General features: G+C 45.4%; 1 protein-coding gene across 1 annotated transcript; it reads left to right on the top strand.

Moving 5' to 3' along the window:
- Positions 362 to 4,033, top strand: LOC8069074 (transketolase, chloroplastic). Its single transcript, XM_002437717.2, has 7 exons — positions 362 to 952; positions 1,390 to 1,480; positions 1,583 to 1,688; positions 1,778 to 2,060; positions 2,144 to 2,292; positions 2,385 to 2,538; positions 2,635 to 4,033. Exons 1-7 carry the CDS (start codon positions 470 to 472, stop codon positions 3,589 to 3,591), a joined length of 2,223 nt encoding a protein of 740 aa, XP_002437762.2. The 5' UTR covers positions 362 to 469; the 3' UTR covers positions 3,592 to 4,033.

Here is a 16,771-nt window from a genome sequence, read left to right as displayed (position 1 = left end):
GGTGGTGCGAGAAACACAAAAATTCTATCAAACAAGTCCTTAAAAGTGAATACTGTCCTTAACGGAAATGCATCATCGAAATTGTCTTCCTATCACATTTTGGCCTCTAAAAGTAGATTTAGGTCGTCAAGAGGTTGATTGGAGTGCACTTAGAATATAAAATTCAAGCCGAAGCTCTACCAACCCTTAGCAGCCCAATGGCGGCTTCAAACCAGTATAGTGCACTATTGTCAAAAAAAAAAAACCAGTAGTACACACCCCTGGTCCATGGACCATGTCTACCGTCAGTTCCGTAGCCGCCTCAGCTCAGCTACTACCGTCTTCTTGTTGGCAATGCGTCCCCCAGAACGCACCCCGGAGTCTATACATAACCCCCTCCCATCTCTGATCTCCCCGACCGCAGGCTCGCCATCTCCGCCTCTCCTCCTCCACCCGGCACGCGCACGCACACAGCGCCATCACAGACACCATGGCTACGCACTCGGTCGCCGCCGCGCACGCCACCATCGCCGCGCGCGCGGCGCCGGCTGCCGGGGCGTCGGCCCCGGCCGAGCGCCTTGGCTTCCGCCTCAGCTCGCTCGCCGGCCGCGGCCTGCGTTCCCCGCTCCCGGCCCGCCGCGCGCCGTCCGCGGCCGCGTCCCGCCGCCAGCGCGTCGTGCGCGCCGCCGCCGTCGAGACGCTCGAGGGGAAGGCCGCCACGGGCGAGCTGCTCGAGAAGTCGGTCAACACGATCCGGTTCCTGGCCATCGACGCCGTCGAGAAGGCCAACTCCGGTCACCCGGGCCTCCCCATGGGCTGCGCGCCCATGGGCCACATCCTCTACGACGAGGTCATGCGCTACAACCCCAAGAACCCCTACTGGTTCAACCGTGACCGCTTCGTTCTCTCCGCCGGCCACGGCTGCATGCTCCAGTACGCCCTGCTCCACCTCGCCGGATACGACAGTGTTAAGGTAAACCAGCTGATTCACTTGCTTTTGCTGTGTTTGTTTCCATCTTCTATTTGTTGTGCGTGGGATTTTGCCCCCGGTTGGTTGGTTGGTTGGAGCGGCGAAATCGGGGGTAGGTTCATGTGTAAAGTTTGGATCTTGTTTGGTAAAATAGTGGAAAGCTTTGGATCTTGACTGCTATCTTTGGTGGCGGCATAGAAAAGGCCGTGCCTGCCTATGTCCAGTTGTCAAAGATGTATTATTATGATAAGGGGAAGCTAAGTTACCTAGGAAGATTAGTTGGAGACTCAGACGTTACACCATGGACCTGTCATCACTCATGCTTTAGTTGAGCAGAACTATTGAGTGTAATTCACCTCAGCAGAGCTGCTAGGTATTTGATAGGCATCTCTTATGTGGCTGAATTTCTTTTAACTATGGTTGGTACACTGCTGCTGCAGGAGGAGGATTTGAAGCAGTTCAGGCAATGGGGAAGCAAGACACCGGGCCACCCTGAGAACTTTGAGACTCCAGGAGTTGAAGTTACCACTGGTCTGTTTTCTTCTTTATCGGACTGACACTTGTTGTGCATTGCCCTGTTGTACTGTTTGTGTAAAACTAAAAGTTTCGGTTTCCAATATGGTTGTTCTGCAGGACCCCTTGGTCAGGGTATCGCCAATGCTGTTGGGTTGGCGCTTGCTGAGAAGCACCTGGCTGCTCGCTTCAACAAGCCTGACAGTGAGATTGTCGACCACTACACGTAATACTTCTAATAATCTGAACATGCAGTGTCTTGCTTTTAGTTTGTGTGGTGCAGCTCCGGTAACATGTTTCGTGTATTCTTTACAGGTATGTTATTTTGGGAGATGGTTGCCAAATGGAGGGTATTGCCAATGAAGCTTGCTCCTTGGCTGGACACTGGGGTCTTGGCAAGCTGATTGCTTTCTACGATGACAACCACATTTCCATCGATGGAGATACAGAGATTGCATTCACAGAGGACGTGAGCACCCGCTTTGAGGCTCTTGGGTGGCACACGATCTGGGTTAAGAATGGGAACAACGGCTATGATGACATCCGTGCAGCCATTAAGGAGGCGAAGGCAGTTACTGACAAGCCCACCTTAATCAAGGTTGGTTTCTTTGGTATTTGCAACCTTTTATGTTTTGTTTTCTGTAGATTTTATAGCACTGGTCTAATTTGTACTCTATTTAGGTGACTACCACAATCGGTTTTGGATCGCCCAACAAGGCCAACTCATACAGTGTGCATGGAAGTGCATTGGGTGCCAAAGAGGTTGAAGCAACCAGGCAGAACCTTGGATGGCCCTATGAGCCGTTCTTTGTTCCAGAGGACGTCAAGAGGTTGGTCTTCTCTCTGTTCTTGTAATCTAGTTATCTGGATGAGTTAGTGGAATGCATAACACTCACACGGTTTCTTTGATGGATCATTGCAGCCACTGGAGCCGCCACACACCTGAAGGTGCTGCACTTGAGGCTGATTGGAATGCTAAGTTTGCAGAGTACGAGAAGAAGTATGCAGACGATGCAGCAACCTTGAAAAGTATCATCACAGGAGAGTTCCCTACTGGCTGGGCTGATGCGCTTCCTGTAAGAATACATATCTACTTGCAATACTGCAGTTGATACTGATACATGGAGAATTAAACTCTAATGGTAGATTCTTGCTTTTTTCTCTCTCTATAGAAATACACTCCAGAGAGCCCAGGAGATGCCACCAGGAACCTCTCCCAGCAGTGCTTGAATGCACTTGCTAATGTTGTGCCTGGTCTTATTGGAGGTAGTGCTGATCTTGCGTCCTCCAACATGACTCTGCTTAAGATGTTTGGTGACTTCCAGAAGGATACGGCTGAAGAGCGCAATGTCCGGTTTGGAGTCAGAGAACACGGAATGGGCGCCATTTGCAATGGCATTGCTCTGCACAGTCCAGGGTTTGTTCCATACTGTGCTACATTCTTTGTCTTCACTGATTACATGAGAGGTGCCATGAGGATCTCAGCTCTGTCTGAGGCTGGAGTTATCTATGTTATGACCCACGACTCTATTGGTCTTGGAGAAGATGGTCCGACCCATCAGCCCATTGAGCACTTGGTGAGTTTCCGTGCAATGCCGAACATATTGATGCTCCGCCCTGCTGATGGCAATGAGACCGCCGGAGCATACAAAGTTGCAGTTCTCAACAGGAAGAGGCCATCTATTCTCGCTCTTTCCAGGCAAAAGCTTCCTCACCTGCCTGGTACCTCAATTGAGGGAGTCGAGAAGGGTGGATATACCATCTCTGACAACTCAACTGGCAACAAGCCTGACCTCATTGTGTTGGGTACTGGCTCTGAACTGGAGATTGCGGAAAAGGCTGCCGATGAGTTGAGGAAGGAGGGGAAGACAGTCCGTGTCGTCTCATTTGTTTCTTGGGAACTTTTCGATGAACAGTCAGATGAATACAAGGAGAGTGTCCTGCCTGCAGCCGTCACCGCAAGAATCAGCATTGAGGCCGGGTCTACTCTCGGCTGGCAGAAGTATGTCGGAGCCCAGGGCAAGGCCATTGGCATCGACAAATTCGGTGCGAGTGCTCCTGCCGGAACGATCTACAAGGAGTATGGCATCACTGTGGAGAGCGTCATTGCGGCGGCCAAGAGCTTTTAAGAGTTAACAACAACAGTCTTGAGTTTTTTGTCATCATTGATGCCAAAGGAACACTGTACCTCGAGGTCTTGTGCCCCAAAGCTTGGAATAAACAATGGAGGGAGCGGAAGGATGCCTGCATTTGGAGCGCGTGAGTGGTATTTTAGGCCTGTAATAAACAATGCCTTTTCCATTTATGTTGGTTTTATTCGGTGACCCTCACACGAACACGATTCATGAAGGTGAGCCTGGTTATTAATTAAATCGGGTGCTGGTTTTTGGTAACATGCATTGGCAATGACCTTACTGTCTTGCAGAGCGATGCTTCATTCTTTGCTGGATCGTGGGTTTAAGTCGCACTGTGTCTTAGTTGTTGCATTTTTTTTGCTCTTTTATTGATACAGTTTTCTACTGGCTTTTATGGTACATAACATTTATATATTGAGCTCAATAATGTGATGTATTTTCTTCTGGTTTCTCTCGAAATCAAACCAAACTTGGTTTGCAATTGCAACAAACTTTGTTCAGTTCAAATGCCTGCCTTGATGTGGTGAACTTGCCGCATCAGCTGCTGTCGTGACGTGCAACGGTGCAACAGCATCTGAATCTGAATGTAATACCGCTGTCATGAAGAAACAGGTGAAGAAAATACCAATGCTGTCAGCATGGCTAGCTTTCTCTGTTGTTGTTACCAGGACTATTCAGCCTGAATGTAAACGCCGACCACCGACGGCTGAATGTAAGGCTATTTTTGTCTGTTGGCCGTATCCAATCCAATTCAGTTCATACGTATCAGATACACGTATCCAGCTTGATACGTATCAAAAATCATAGTACAGCTAGGATACGTATCCGATACATGATATCGATACATCATCATAGGTGAATGTTGCTTGGATGTGGGTTCACATGAGACATGTGAACATCAGGAATTCAGGACAGGACACACGAAGCTGTCTGGATCCACTGGCAGTTCTGTGTGGCCTGGACGTTCTTGCATGCTGAGTGGAGGGGAGTGTGGCTAAGGTGAGCTCTCTCTACTCCACTCCACTCCACTCCACTCCACACTCCACAACACTACACTCCATCCACTGCTTGGAATTGGATGTGAGCTGAAAACGAAGTTTGTGAATGGAAACAAAGATGGGGCTATCCATATTGTCATCTTGTTTAAGGTGTTTGGAGCCTCAGGACTCATGACGACAGGATGTGAGTGTCTCATCTGGTCGCTGTCGTTGCCCTTCCTTTTTTTTCTCTTTGGCCGCCCTGCCTGCCCCCTGCGTTTGGTGGTGTTGCCCTGACTGAAAAACGAGTGGCGAACTCGTTTGTTCAGTCATCCTGAATAATGTGCATAGTTAATCACTCCCATACACTCTTTGTTCTTTGTGTTGTTTATATTTCGTATGTAGGATGTACATGCTTAAACTGAATGAATAGGACAAAAAAAGGAAGTACTAAGTTGCTAAACAAGAAAGAATATATAGAACATGGGAGTCAAAACCAGGGCCTAATTAACTGGGAGAGCTTAATTAACCACGTCAAATTCGTTTGACTGTTGCTATATATGACATTTTTTTTTCAAGAACATGTCCATTGACATGTGTTTAGTTAAGAATGAAAAAGATGATATGCGAGGACCGAGGATGTCAGTTGTGGACTACATGACGAACAGGCTCAGCAGCGCTTCGAGCTCGCACAGGCTAGGACTAGGTACGATCCATTCCTTGCTCACCAGCACGATCTGGTCGCTGAAGAAGGAGCCGCGGATCCTCATGAGCAGCAGCACAGCGCTGTTGTGTTGTGTGCAAGACGGCGCTGTAGCTATACTGTATGGCTGTCACAGTGAATATGAGGGTAATTCCCGACGCCTTCTAAGCCTACACAATTTCTCATCCAAAACTCAACATGATCGAACACGTCTCTAACACATATCTGACTCAGCCTGTTCAAAGAATTGGCACAGATCGTCTAAACCTACACGATTTCCCTGATCGATTGAAAAGCCTGGATGTGGAAGTGGAGATGGAAGCTGATGATTCTTATGGATGGTGGCATTGTGGGATGTGTGTGGTTTCTGCATCGATCTTCGTTGGCTTATATCGTCCTGTGTCGCTCTCCATGTCTTTGAGCATTAATGCAGGTCACCTAAAGCAGCATTCAGCTCCTGTAAAGAGAAGGAAAGCGGAAGAAGGTCGAATAATTACACTCCTATTAATTTGCTTGCTATTCTCCTTATATTGCTCCGAATCAGTACAATTCATCAGCAATGTGGTTTGCTTGCTATTCTCCTTATATGTATGGCGGCATATCGCTATGTGTGCAGTCATACTGAAACTGAAACTAGTGAAGCTGAAAGTACTTTCATATTGAAACTCTCCTATTAATTTTCATACTGAAAGTCTGTAACTGAAAGAATTGAAGCTTAAAGTCAAGGCAGGCTGTTACGATGTGGCAGATATGCGTAGTAAGCACGTGCTCATACTGGCGTGGTTGGTACCACCGAGGGTGATGAATGGATCAGCAGATTGGTACACCAAACTGCCCATCATATCTTTGCCCACCACTTGGAGCTTGTTGGAAGCATGCATGATGTCTTTTAAGTTGGGTGAACCCAGCTTGGTTTCACTTATTACTAGCTAGTGGATTTGTTTGTTCCTTCGTTGCACACAGAAGGCATAAGCTAGTGCTGCAATCGCCACTCTGATATTCCACGTGGTTGAAGAGCTCAACAACGTGAAATTAATTCCTTTGGCTCTTGCCACATCAGTTGCTGTTGCAACGTGCAACATCATCTGAACCTGAATGTACTGCCGCTGTCATCACAAGAAACAAGTGAACAAAATAACAATGCTGTTTGCTTCAGCATGGCCAGCATCCAGATATCTCTGCTGTCATTTGATGGACTTGTTCAGCTGAAGCTCCTGTCTGAAAGTTGCCTGGCTAGCTGTAGGTTCACACCAGGACACACGAATCTTGCCAATTTTGTATGGCCTGGACGCTCTTGCTGGCTGAGTGGAGCCGAGTGTGCACGGCCGCTACCCTACCCAGTATGGCTAAGATGAGGTCCACTCCAGTCCACTCCACTGCTTGCGACGCCCTGTTTTCGTTTTCTTTTCTGGTTCTGGAGTTGGAGGTGAGCTGAAAACGAAATTTGTGAACTGGAAACAAAGATGGGCTATCTATATTCTCGCTTTTTTTAAGGTGTTTGGAGCCGTACGAATCATGACGACAGGATTACTATGTGAGTATCTCTGGTCGCTGTCGTTGCCCTTCCTTTTGGCTGCCCTGTCCTTGCGTTTGGTGGTGTGGCCGGTGCGGAGGGTGATGTTTTTTTTCTTTGTTGGGCAATGTTACGGTACAATTTTTACTTAGGAGGTAATACCTTATAAGAGTCCATTTGCTTAAGCTTATTTGCCGAATCTGAGTGTTTGTCTCTCGCAACAAATCAACTAACAGACAAGTGAACAGAAATATGAGCCATTGATTCTTTGATTTCTTTTTGAATTAGTTAACAAATTAATTAACCTAGAAAAAAAAAGACGTTGTCAAATCCTTAAATCGAGGGAGAGAATCTGGAGCACGGTCTTTTCTTTCCTTACGCATGGACTCCTCCTTTTGGGCTTAACATGAATACCCTACTATTTTTGTTTCATTCTTTTGTATATACATGTACATATAATGTTCTATGTACAAAAGTTTTTAGCAAAAGCAATGAGTATTCAACTAAATACCCTAAATAATTATTTTAATCTATTCATATATGAATGAGGTTATTTTATATATTTTTAATTTTGATATTTTTGTCTAAAAAATGGCTATTTTTTATGATTGTAAATCCTGTTAAAATAAAAATATTTGTGGATCTCATATGCATGTACTAGATTAAAAAAGATATTTATATCTAAAAATTTCCTCATTTATTGTATTTTTCTAAAATTAAAAATTAAATAAATATAATTTCACATATTACCTCCTAGAAATAATAGATGATTCTAACCATTCGGTGTAATTAAATAAAGAGCGCACAGTTATTTGGGTGTACATAACAAAGCCCTTCTTTTCTTGGGGTTTTTCTGAAAAAACTGAGTGGTGCGTCCTACAAGCCAGTGCCAAATCACTCCGATACTCCCATTCCTACAGTGTCGTTTATGTTTTCTAGGATGTACATGCTTAAATTGAATAGGAGGAATAAGGGGAGCAAGTCACCAGATAAGAAAGAACACAGAACATGGGAGTCAAAACCGGGGCTAATTGGGAGAGCTTGACCACGTCGGACTCGGATGGCTGTTGCCATGTGTTCGGCGAAGTCACTTGGCCTTAGCCTGGACAGAAGCAACCGCAGATTGACAGCAGCAGAACAGCATTAGGTTGTGCAAGATGGTGCTGTAGCCATACCGTATCCTTGCCATATAGAATGAGGTTAATTCCCGACGCCTTCTAAACCTACGTAATGTCCTTTCCAAACTCAACATGAATGTGTCTCGATCACTACACATGTACCCGTTGGCACAGCTCGTCTGAACCTACACGGTTTTTCGAGCAATTCGAAAGTCTCCATGGAAGGGGAAGCCGATGCTTATGGTTATGGGGATGTGTGGCCCTTCTGTTTCTGCATCCCGCTGCCTTATATTGGCCTCTGCCTCGAGCATTAATGCAGCTCACCTAAATGAGCATTCAGTTCCTGCAAAGAGAAGGAAAACACTGTAAAACAGAAGCATTACTCTGGAGTCATGATAGTGGCAGATACCAAGCGTTTTGCACGTGCTTGCTGCTCACAATAAGTGGCTTGGCTAACTAAAAATTCGTAAGAGTGGATCAATATGAGGATAGAGTACTCTGGGTTGGATTCGTATTTGATGCATTTTGATCTAGGCCTTGTTTAGTTCCGAAAAATTTTGGAAAATGGACACTGTAGCATTTTCGTTTGTATTTGACAAATATTGTCCAATCATGGACTAACTAGACTCAAAAGATTCGTCTCGTCAATTTCGACCAAACTGTGCAATTAGTTTTTTTTTCGTCTATATTTAATACTCCATGCATGCGTCTAAAGATTCGATGTGACGGGGAATATGAAAAATTTTACAAAATTTTCTGAAAAGTAAACAAGGCCTAGTCATTTGCGCAAGAATACAATTCAGCAATGTGGTTTTATTGCTATTCTGCTTATAAGGTGGTGGATATGTGCAAAGTCATACTAAGGCCTTGTTTAGTTCACACCAAAAATCAAAAAGTTTTCAAGATTCACCGTCACATCGAATCTTATGGTACAAGCATGAAGCATTAAATATAGATGAAAATAAAAACTAATTACACAATTTAGCTGTAAATCGCGAGATGAATTCTTTTGATCCTAGTTAGTCTATGATTGGATAATATTTATCACAAACAAACGAAAGTGCTACAGTAGCGAAATCCAAAAAAATTTCACATCTAAACAAGGCCTAAAACTGAAAGTACTTTCATACTGAAACTCTCTTATTAATTCCATACTGAAACATTCGTCAAAAAAATTCCATACTGAAACTGAAAGTATTGATGCTGAAGTTTGAGGCTGGCTTATGCGAGCGTGGCAGATATGTGCAGTAAGCACGTGCGCATGCTGGTGTGGTTGGTACCGAGAGTGATGGATGCATCAGCAGATGGGTACCAAGCTGCCGATCTTTGGATACACAAGTTTAAATTTAACAAGAAAAACACACATGAAGAGGATCAGTGAAAAATGTCACGAATAAAATTGCTTCTTATCTTCAGGTGCCTTTGACCTGCATATGACGACTTCAAATCCAGCAATCACCGTAGCCACTTTGCCCTCAGGGGTCCAAGCAATTGCAGTTCTAAGTAGGCGGACGCAGGTTGGGTTTGTAGGTCATGCGTAGAGACATTCTCAATTATTTCACGCTGCACACTTGAGAGGCCTCTGGAACCACAATGCGATATTTCTCATGATGCTAATGAAAACTGAATCAAATAATGTAAATTCCCGATGCCTTCCAAGCCTATATACACAATGTCTCACCTGAACTCAACCTAAGTGTGTTCTCACACGTAATCTATATCTCTATAAACTCCACTAGCTATTTCTCTTGCCATGTAAAGTGTCCACGTCAGCATCTACTAGAACATCCCATTAGCACATAGCACATTCAACTATCTCGCCACACAAAGTATCCACATCAACATCTATTAACACATCCAACTAATTAACACGTCTTCATTCAAGCTATTCACATTAGCAAACTACATCATTTATTAACACTATCTACATATCTGATTCTTAGGAATTAACACTTTGACCTATTTATATTTCTTCTTAATACCCGCAGCAACGCGCGGGGAATCCTCTAGTAAGTATAAATATCTATACCTGTCAAAGGTTTGGAAGGAACCTGATGCTTACATGGTGGCATCATGGATGTGGTGGGCCTTTCGTTTCTACACCCGGTCGCCTTATATTGGCGTTTGCATGCCTTGGAACATTAATACAACCACATCTGAGTAAATATAAGCTCCTGTTAAGGGAAGGAAAATACAAGGAGCATGGAAATTACACGGGTGTTAAGGGCCTATTTGGCGGAGCTCTACCAACTCCAGATCCATCAAGATCCACCAGATCCATCATTAAGCAGCTCCATCGTGGATCTAGGTTTCTTTTGTGTTCGATAGAGCTCCTATCTCTATCTCACTTTCACCTAGGTCCCACACGTTAGGGGCAAAAAAATATCCACAGATTTCTTCTTCCTCTAGCTCGGGCATGGGCAGGGGTGCTGTCATAACGTGAAAAAATCCACGGGCTTCTTCTGGGATGAATTGCATGGTTTTGGTGGACAAATCCAAGGTGGAGGTGCTGGAGCTAGTGTTTGACTACAAAAATTGAATTTTGATATGCTTTTTATGGATCTAGAGCTGGTGGAGCTCTACCAAATAGACTCTAAAACTTAATCTAGTCATACAGGCACGATATTTTATAACCAAAGAATGCGGAAGCATAACCACCATAGAAGAAAAAATGAGAACGAGAACAACACGGATGAACGATGTTTTAACAAGGTTCGGCAATGTGCCAACATCCTCGAGGCATGACTACAAGCGCTTCTCTCCATAAAACAACATTTATCGTCATCCGGGAGCCCCCGCAGCTTCGTTGGCACCTAAACCAGTCGCCAAGTCATCTCGCGGATATAAAAAGGGTTGCCTTATATTTATAGCCCTATAGAGTTTGACTCTAAGTCTATCCTAATCCGTGATACAACTCAACTCATGACGTAGCCAAACTATATACTATTTGACACATATCTTATGAACTCCACTTTGGCAAAGATGGACGCCACTTGAAGCTGCTCCGTGTACCCAAACATGATTTGTTAGCAAGAACCTTAGATATTCCTGCAAATCCATAGTCCATGACTCTACTTGAAGTTGTGTACCCTTCTCTTTATCACCACAATCTCTATTGACTAAAATTAGATTCACCTCTGGCTCTAACATGTCTAACTCCTTATAGTATGTCTGCTTCATGCTAGGCACTGTACGAGCTAATTGAATCCAATATCATACTCAAAATTAACTATATACCTGCATTGAGAACTTTTTTTGAAGAAACACGAGGAGTTTGCACTTCACTCCACTTCACTCCACTCCACTCCACTCTACTCCACTCCACTTCACTCCACTGCTTAGTGCTTACACGCCGTGTTTTTTTTTGTCTTGTTCTGGAATAGGATGTGAGCTGAAAACAAAATTTGTGAACTGGAAACAAAGATGGGCTATTCATATTTTTGCCCTTTTTAAGGTGTTTGGGGGCCTCACGAAGCATGACAACAGTATCTGAGTGCCTCTAGTCTCTGTCGTTGCCCTTCTTTTCTCGCTGGCTTCCCTGCATCTGCGTTGGTGGTGTGGCTGCTGCCGAGGGCAATGTTTCTTTCTTATTTTTTTTCATGAAAAACCAAGTGGTGTTTTGTATGGCATAGTTCGTTTGTTCAGACATAGGTAAAGCCAGTGCCCAATCACTCCGATGTTCTCATTCTTCTCGTGTTTATGGTTTCTAGGATGTACATGATTAAATTGAACAGAAGAAATAAGGGAAGTATGACACCAAACAAGAAAGAATAAAGAACATGGGGAGGCAAAATCCAAAAGGGCTAGTTGGGAGAGCTTAACCACATCAAATTCGTTTGGCTATTTGTACGCATTCGGCGAAGTCACCCAGCCTTAGCGGGGACAGAAGCAGAGGCGGAACCAGCGGGATGCCAGCCCCTAGTCATCGGAGTTCCCAGAACGGCGGATCGAGGAACGACGTTTTAGATGCAATTTTTACACTGTGGGAACGATTTCGTTCCCGCGTTCCCGTCCCGAACGCTCGTTCCCAGAACGTGGAACGCTGCATCGTTCCCGTTCCGCGGTGACTAGGTGCCAGCCCCCCCCCCCGTGCCAGCATGCAGGCATGTAAAGTTTCTCCAAATCTCTATCCCTTGATTTCTGTTGGAATTAAAAGCAAACTAGGAGAGGAAACATGATGGACGAGAGGAGACTCGTGTCACATTGTATTTGCAGTTTCGCACTGTACCCAGATGGATCGGCCATGTGCTCATGCTTGGCCTCAGCGGCACTAGTCGCGTTGGAGGATCCACGGTCACCTCACTCTCCAGGCTCCGCCCCGACATCGACATCGTTGTCGGAGACAGCTACCATAGGTGCGTAGGGGAGCAACCTTTTCGGTTTGGGATGAAACAAATCGATGCCATTTACAGGTGCTGCTATCCCATTTTAATTTGATTTGCCACTTTGTGAGTTCGTCCAAGTCGACACTGGCGATGCAGGCATGCGGAAGAAGCGCTGTAGGGTCAGTATCAGTACGTATGTTTAACTATTGTCTGGCCTCCCATTTATCATTTCGCTGGCTCCGCCACTGGACAGAAGCAACCACAGATCCTCAGATTGGTTGTGCAGGCCGGCACTGCCAGATAGTATGATGGTAATTCCTGACGCCTTCTAAACCTACACAATGTCTTGTCCAAAACTCAACATATGAGTGTGTCTTTGTCGCATATGTATCTGTACTGTATCTCTGTTAAAACAAATGGTATAGATCGTCTAAACCTACACGATTTCTCGATGGATTGAAAAGCCTCAGTGGAAGGGGAAGTTGATGCTTATGGATGGTGGCATTGTGGATGTGTGGTTTCTGCATCTCGTTGCCTTATATGGCCCTGTATCGCTCACCATGTCCTCGACCTCGAGCATTAATGCAGCTGACTTAAATCAGCATTCAGCTCCTGTGAAGAGAAGGAAAGCAGAACAGGATCAAATAATTACACTAGAGTTAAGAGTGCCAGATACCAAGCAGTTCACATGTGCTTGCTGCTCACAATAAATCGCTCGGCTAACTGGATTGCTAATAATACATACCGGGATAATGTACTTTGGGTATGATTCATGTATTTGATGCGTCTTAGCTTCATCCTATGATCCAGTCATTTGCTCTCTGCTTATATGGTGGCAGATATGTGCACAGTCATACTGAAACTCAAACTGAAACTACTGAAGCTGAAAGTAACTTTATATTGAAACTCTCCAATTAATTTCGTACAGAAACAGCTGAAAGTTGAGGCAGGATGTTGCGAGTGTGGCAGATTGTGCAGTAAGCACGTCCTCATACTGGGTGGCTGGTACCGGGAGTGTTGGATGGATCAGCAGATGGGTACAAAACTGCCCATCTTTGCCCACCACTTGAAGCTTGGAAGCATGGTGATTTCTTAAGGTGGCTGAACCAAGTTTAGTTTCACTTACTAGTGAATTTGTTTGTTCATTGCATAGATAAGGCATAAGCTAGTGCTGAAATCGATCGCCACTCTGATATCCCTTTTGTCTCATTTATGTTTAGTTGGATATACAAGCTTAAATTTGATAAGAAAAACGGACATGGAGCAGATGAGTGAAAATTAAACCTGACAAATCAAATTGCTTCATATCTTCAAGCGCCTATGTACACTAGCTTCAAATCCACCAATCACCGTAGTCAGTTTGCCCTCCGGGCCAACCAATTGCAGTTCTCATTAGATGAACGCAGGTCAGGTGTGTTGGTCATACATAGAGTCATTCTCTATTATTTTGGGTTGCACATGCCTTGAGAAATTGGTTAAGGTGCTAATTGCTGACACTTGTGCTGATTACAAACCTCGAGTGCTACTAGTTGATCAAGCGGTGGGATCAGACAAAGAATACACAACAAGGGAGTCAACTAGTCAAATTCCTTTGGCTCTTGCTATGTGTTCGGCGAAGTCACCTAGCCTTAATGAGGGAGAAGCAACTGTGCAGCTATATAGAAAAGTGTCAAAGTGTGAAGAACGCAGATGTAGCCATTCTATACCGTTGTCATGATGAACGAGGTGAATTCCTGACACCTTCTAAACCTACACAATGCCACATTGAAAACTCAACATGAATGTGTCTCTGTCACATGTGTATTCGAATCTCAATCTATTCAAAAGAATTGGCGCAAATCGTCTAAACCTACATAATTTATCAATCAGTTGAGAAGCCTGTGTGGTAGTGGAAGCTTATGCTTATGATGGCAAGCATTGCGGATGTGTTGCCCTTATTTCTGCTCCCCGTTGCCTTATATCGGCCTTTTCCTCCGCCTTCAGCTCCCGCGAAGAGAAGAAAAACAGAAGAGGCTAAAAAGTTGAATCTATCTACCCATTGGTTGTTTTAGCCCCTCCCAACAACCAGATTTTTTTTCACGTTGACAGACCGCACGAGGGTTTTGCAGGGGCCTCTCGCGCGAGCCGAGAGGCGCCGCCGCTGCCGCCACCGCTTGCGGCCCCCGTTCCCTCGCCTTCAGCCTCGCTGCCGGTGGTGACGTGGAGCGGGGGTCGTCTCGTTTGCAGTTTCCCTGTCTTCGTAGAGTCTTGGTTGAGTCCACCTAGGTCTAGGGTTTGCTCACCGTCGATGTTCGGCGGCGGAGTTAGGTTTTGCCGGAGGAGTGTGACTCCTTTGCAGCTTGGTTCTCCTGGCGACGCCGGCGATGCGGAAGCGGGGGCGGCGTAGCGGAATAATTTCTTCCAGCTTTTTCCGTTCTCCGATGGCCATCTACTCCGACGTCAACGGAGAGGCTGGGGAGACCTCTCTTGGAGTCGAGGCCTGGCGCATCATTGTCTTCCTTAGGTGATGATGCTGTTGACCCTGTTAATCTCGAGGAAGATGTTTGTTGGTGAAAATATGAGCTTTGCTCGGGTTGTCGGTGATGGAATCGAAGGATGCGTCGTGGGTACAGGAGTTGGTCAATGCGCCTGGGAGGCAACGTCGGTTGATTCGCCTAGAAGTAAGTCCTCCTCTGCGGCCTCCACCTTGTGGAGTTTGGCTCTGGTGCCCGACGACGACTGGGATGCGGCATCGATGGCGGTGACGGATGGATCTCTGAAGGCTTCGAGGAAGATGAACATGAGTTTTCAACTTCTTTGTAATTTTCCTTTTCTTTGGCGTGTTGTCTGTAAAAGGGCCGGTGTAATGCTTTAAGATCAATACATGTTCCTTCTCAAAAAAAAAACAACCAGATTTTTTCTATGCACTTAACTTTCTTATAGCTATGTTTACATCGCCTTCAATATATTTTTAGTGTAATTTATTGAACAAAGCGATATAATTTGAGGATATGACAATAAATTGCAGATCTTGGAGAAATATATGTCAAATTGTTCATAAAATATTGCCAAAATTTCAGAAAAATCACAAATGCAGAAGGGAGGGGGCCGCGCCCGCGTCTGTAGACAGTGGCGGAGGAAGCAGCAGCCGGTGCCAGGGGGCGCGGCGGAGGGGTGGCCTAGGGAGCAGCAGCAGCGGACAGCCTGGGGGGCAGCGGCTGCAGATAGCCGGTGCCGGGGGAGGCGGCAGACGGCCCGTGTAGGGGGAGGCGTCGTAGGGAGGCCCGGTGTCGGGGGGCGGCGGCGGTGAACGGATGACGATGCGGACGCGGGGAAGCAGAAGAGCGTCGGCGGTGTGGGCGGGCGCTGGAAGACGATGCGGACGCGGGGAAGGAGATGGAGTCGGATTGGGCGGCACAGGAGCACCGAGCATCAAATCGGGTGGCACAGAAACCACGTCTAATGCTTCCTAGTTCCTATATATGTGTGTGATGCATGTGTCATATGTGTGATTGGACGGGGTAGTGCTGGACACCATGACATTACAGGGATGAAGTAAATCATGCTTGCACTCTTGGCTCAGCGCACGCACCTAACATGCCATTCGCCTCTCAAGCTCATAACAAGTGCATACACAAAGCCACAAAACCACCTATTTGAGTTTAGTCAACTATTAGTCAAAATCCCACACATGACATTAAACTTTTAATGCACTTAGCATTTAATATGGGCAATATGCTGTATTTGATGTAGGACTAAATCCATTTTGACCCCTCAACTCTTGTCTTTATCTAATTTTAGCCCCCAACTACAAAATGGCCCTGCCCTAGCATTTTGGTGGTGTGGTGTGGCTGGTGCCGAGGATGATGTTTCTTTCTTTCTTTTTCTTTGCCTGGAAAAATCCAGTGGCGTTTTGTTTATTCAGTGGTGCTAAATAACGTGCATAGCTAAGCCAGTGCCGAATCACTCCAATACACTCATTGTTCTTGTGTCGTTTATGTTTCCTAGGATGTAGTTTAAATTGGGTAGGAGAAATGAGGGAAGTAAATCACCAAGCAAGAAACAATATAGAAATAGAGCTCAATCACATCGAATTCTCTGGCTGTTGCTATGCGTTTAGCATGGACAGAAGCAACCGTGGATCCTCAACAGTAGGGCGCCGCTTGGATGTACAAGATACCACTGTAGCCATACTTTCTTGCTGACTCAGGGAATGAGGTTACTTCCCGATGCCTTCTAAACCTACACAATATAATGTCTCGTCCAAATCTCAACATGAACACGTCTCTATCACATATGTATCTGTATCTCAATCTGTTCAAAGAGTTGGCACGGATCGTCTAAAACTACACAATTTTCTCGACTGATTGAAAAGCCTGAGTGGAAGGGGAAGCTGATGCTTATGGTGGCAAGCATGGATGTGTGGGAGTGTGGCCATTCTATTTCTGCATCCCGCTGCCTTTATATTGGCCTCTTCTCTTCCTCGAGCATTAATGTAGCTCACCTAAACGAGAATCAGCTCATGTAAAGAGAAGGAAAACAGAAGAAGCTCAAAAATT

Source organism: Sorghum bicolor, chromosome 10, assembly GCF_000003195.3.
Source record: "Sorghum bicolor cultivar BTx623 chromosome 10, Sorghum_bicolor_NCBIv3, whole genome shotgun sequence".
NCBI lineage: Eukaryota > Viridiplantae > Streptophyta > Magnoliopsida > Poales > Poaceae > Sorghum > Sorghum bicolor.
The sequence above is the reverse complement of the archived record's forward strand: the minus strand, read 5'-3'. Positions and strand labels throughout refer to the sequence as shown.

Excerpts from the sequence above, each read along its gene's own strand:
- LOC8069074 (XM_002437717.2), top strand. The coding sequence starts at position 470 with ATGGCTACGCACTCGGTCGCCGCCGCGCACGCCACCATCGCCGCGCGC. Across the intron at positions 1,689-1,777 it reads GAGATTGTCGACCACTACAC|GTATGTTATTTTGGGAGATG; the intron begins GTAATACTTCTA and ends TATTCTTTACAG. Across the intron at positions 2,061-2,143 it reads ACAAGCCCACCTTAATCAAG|GTGACTACCACAATCGGTTT; the intron begins GTTGGTTTCTTT and ends TACTCTATTTAG.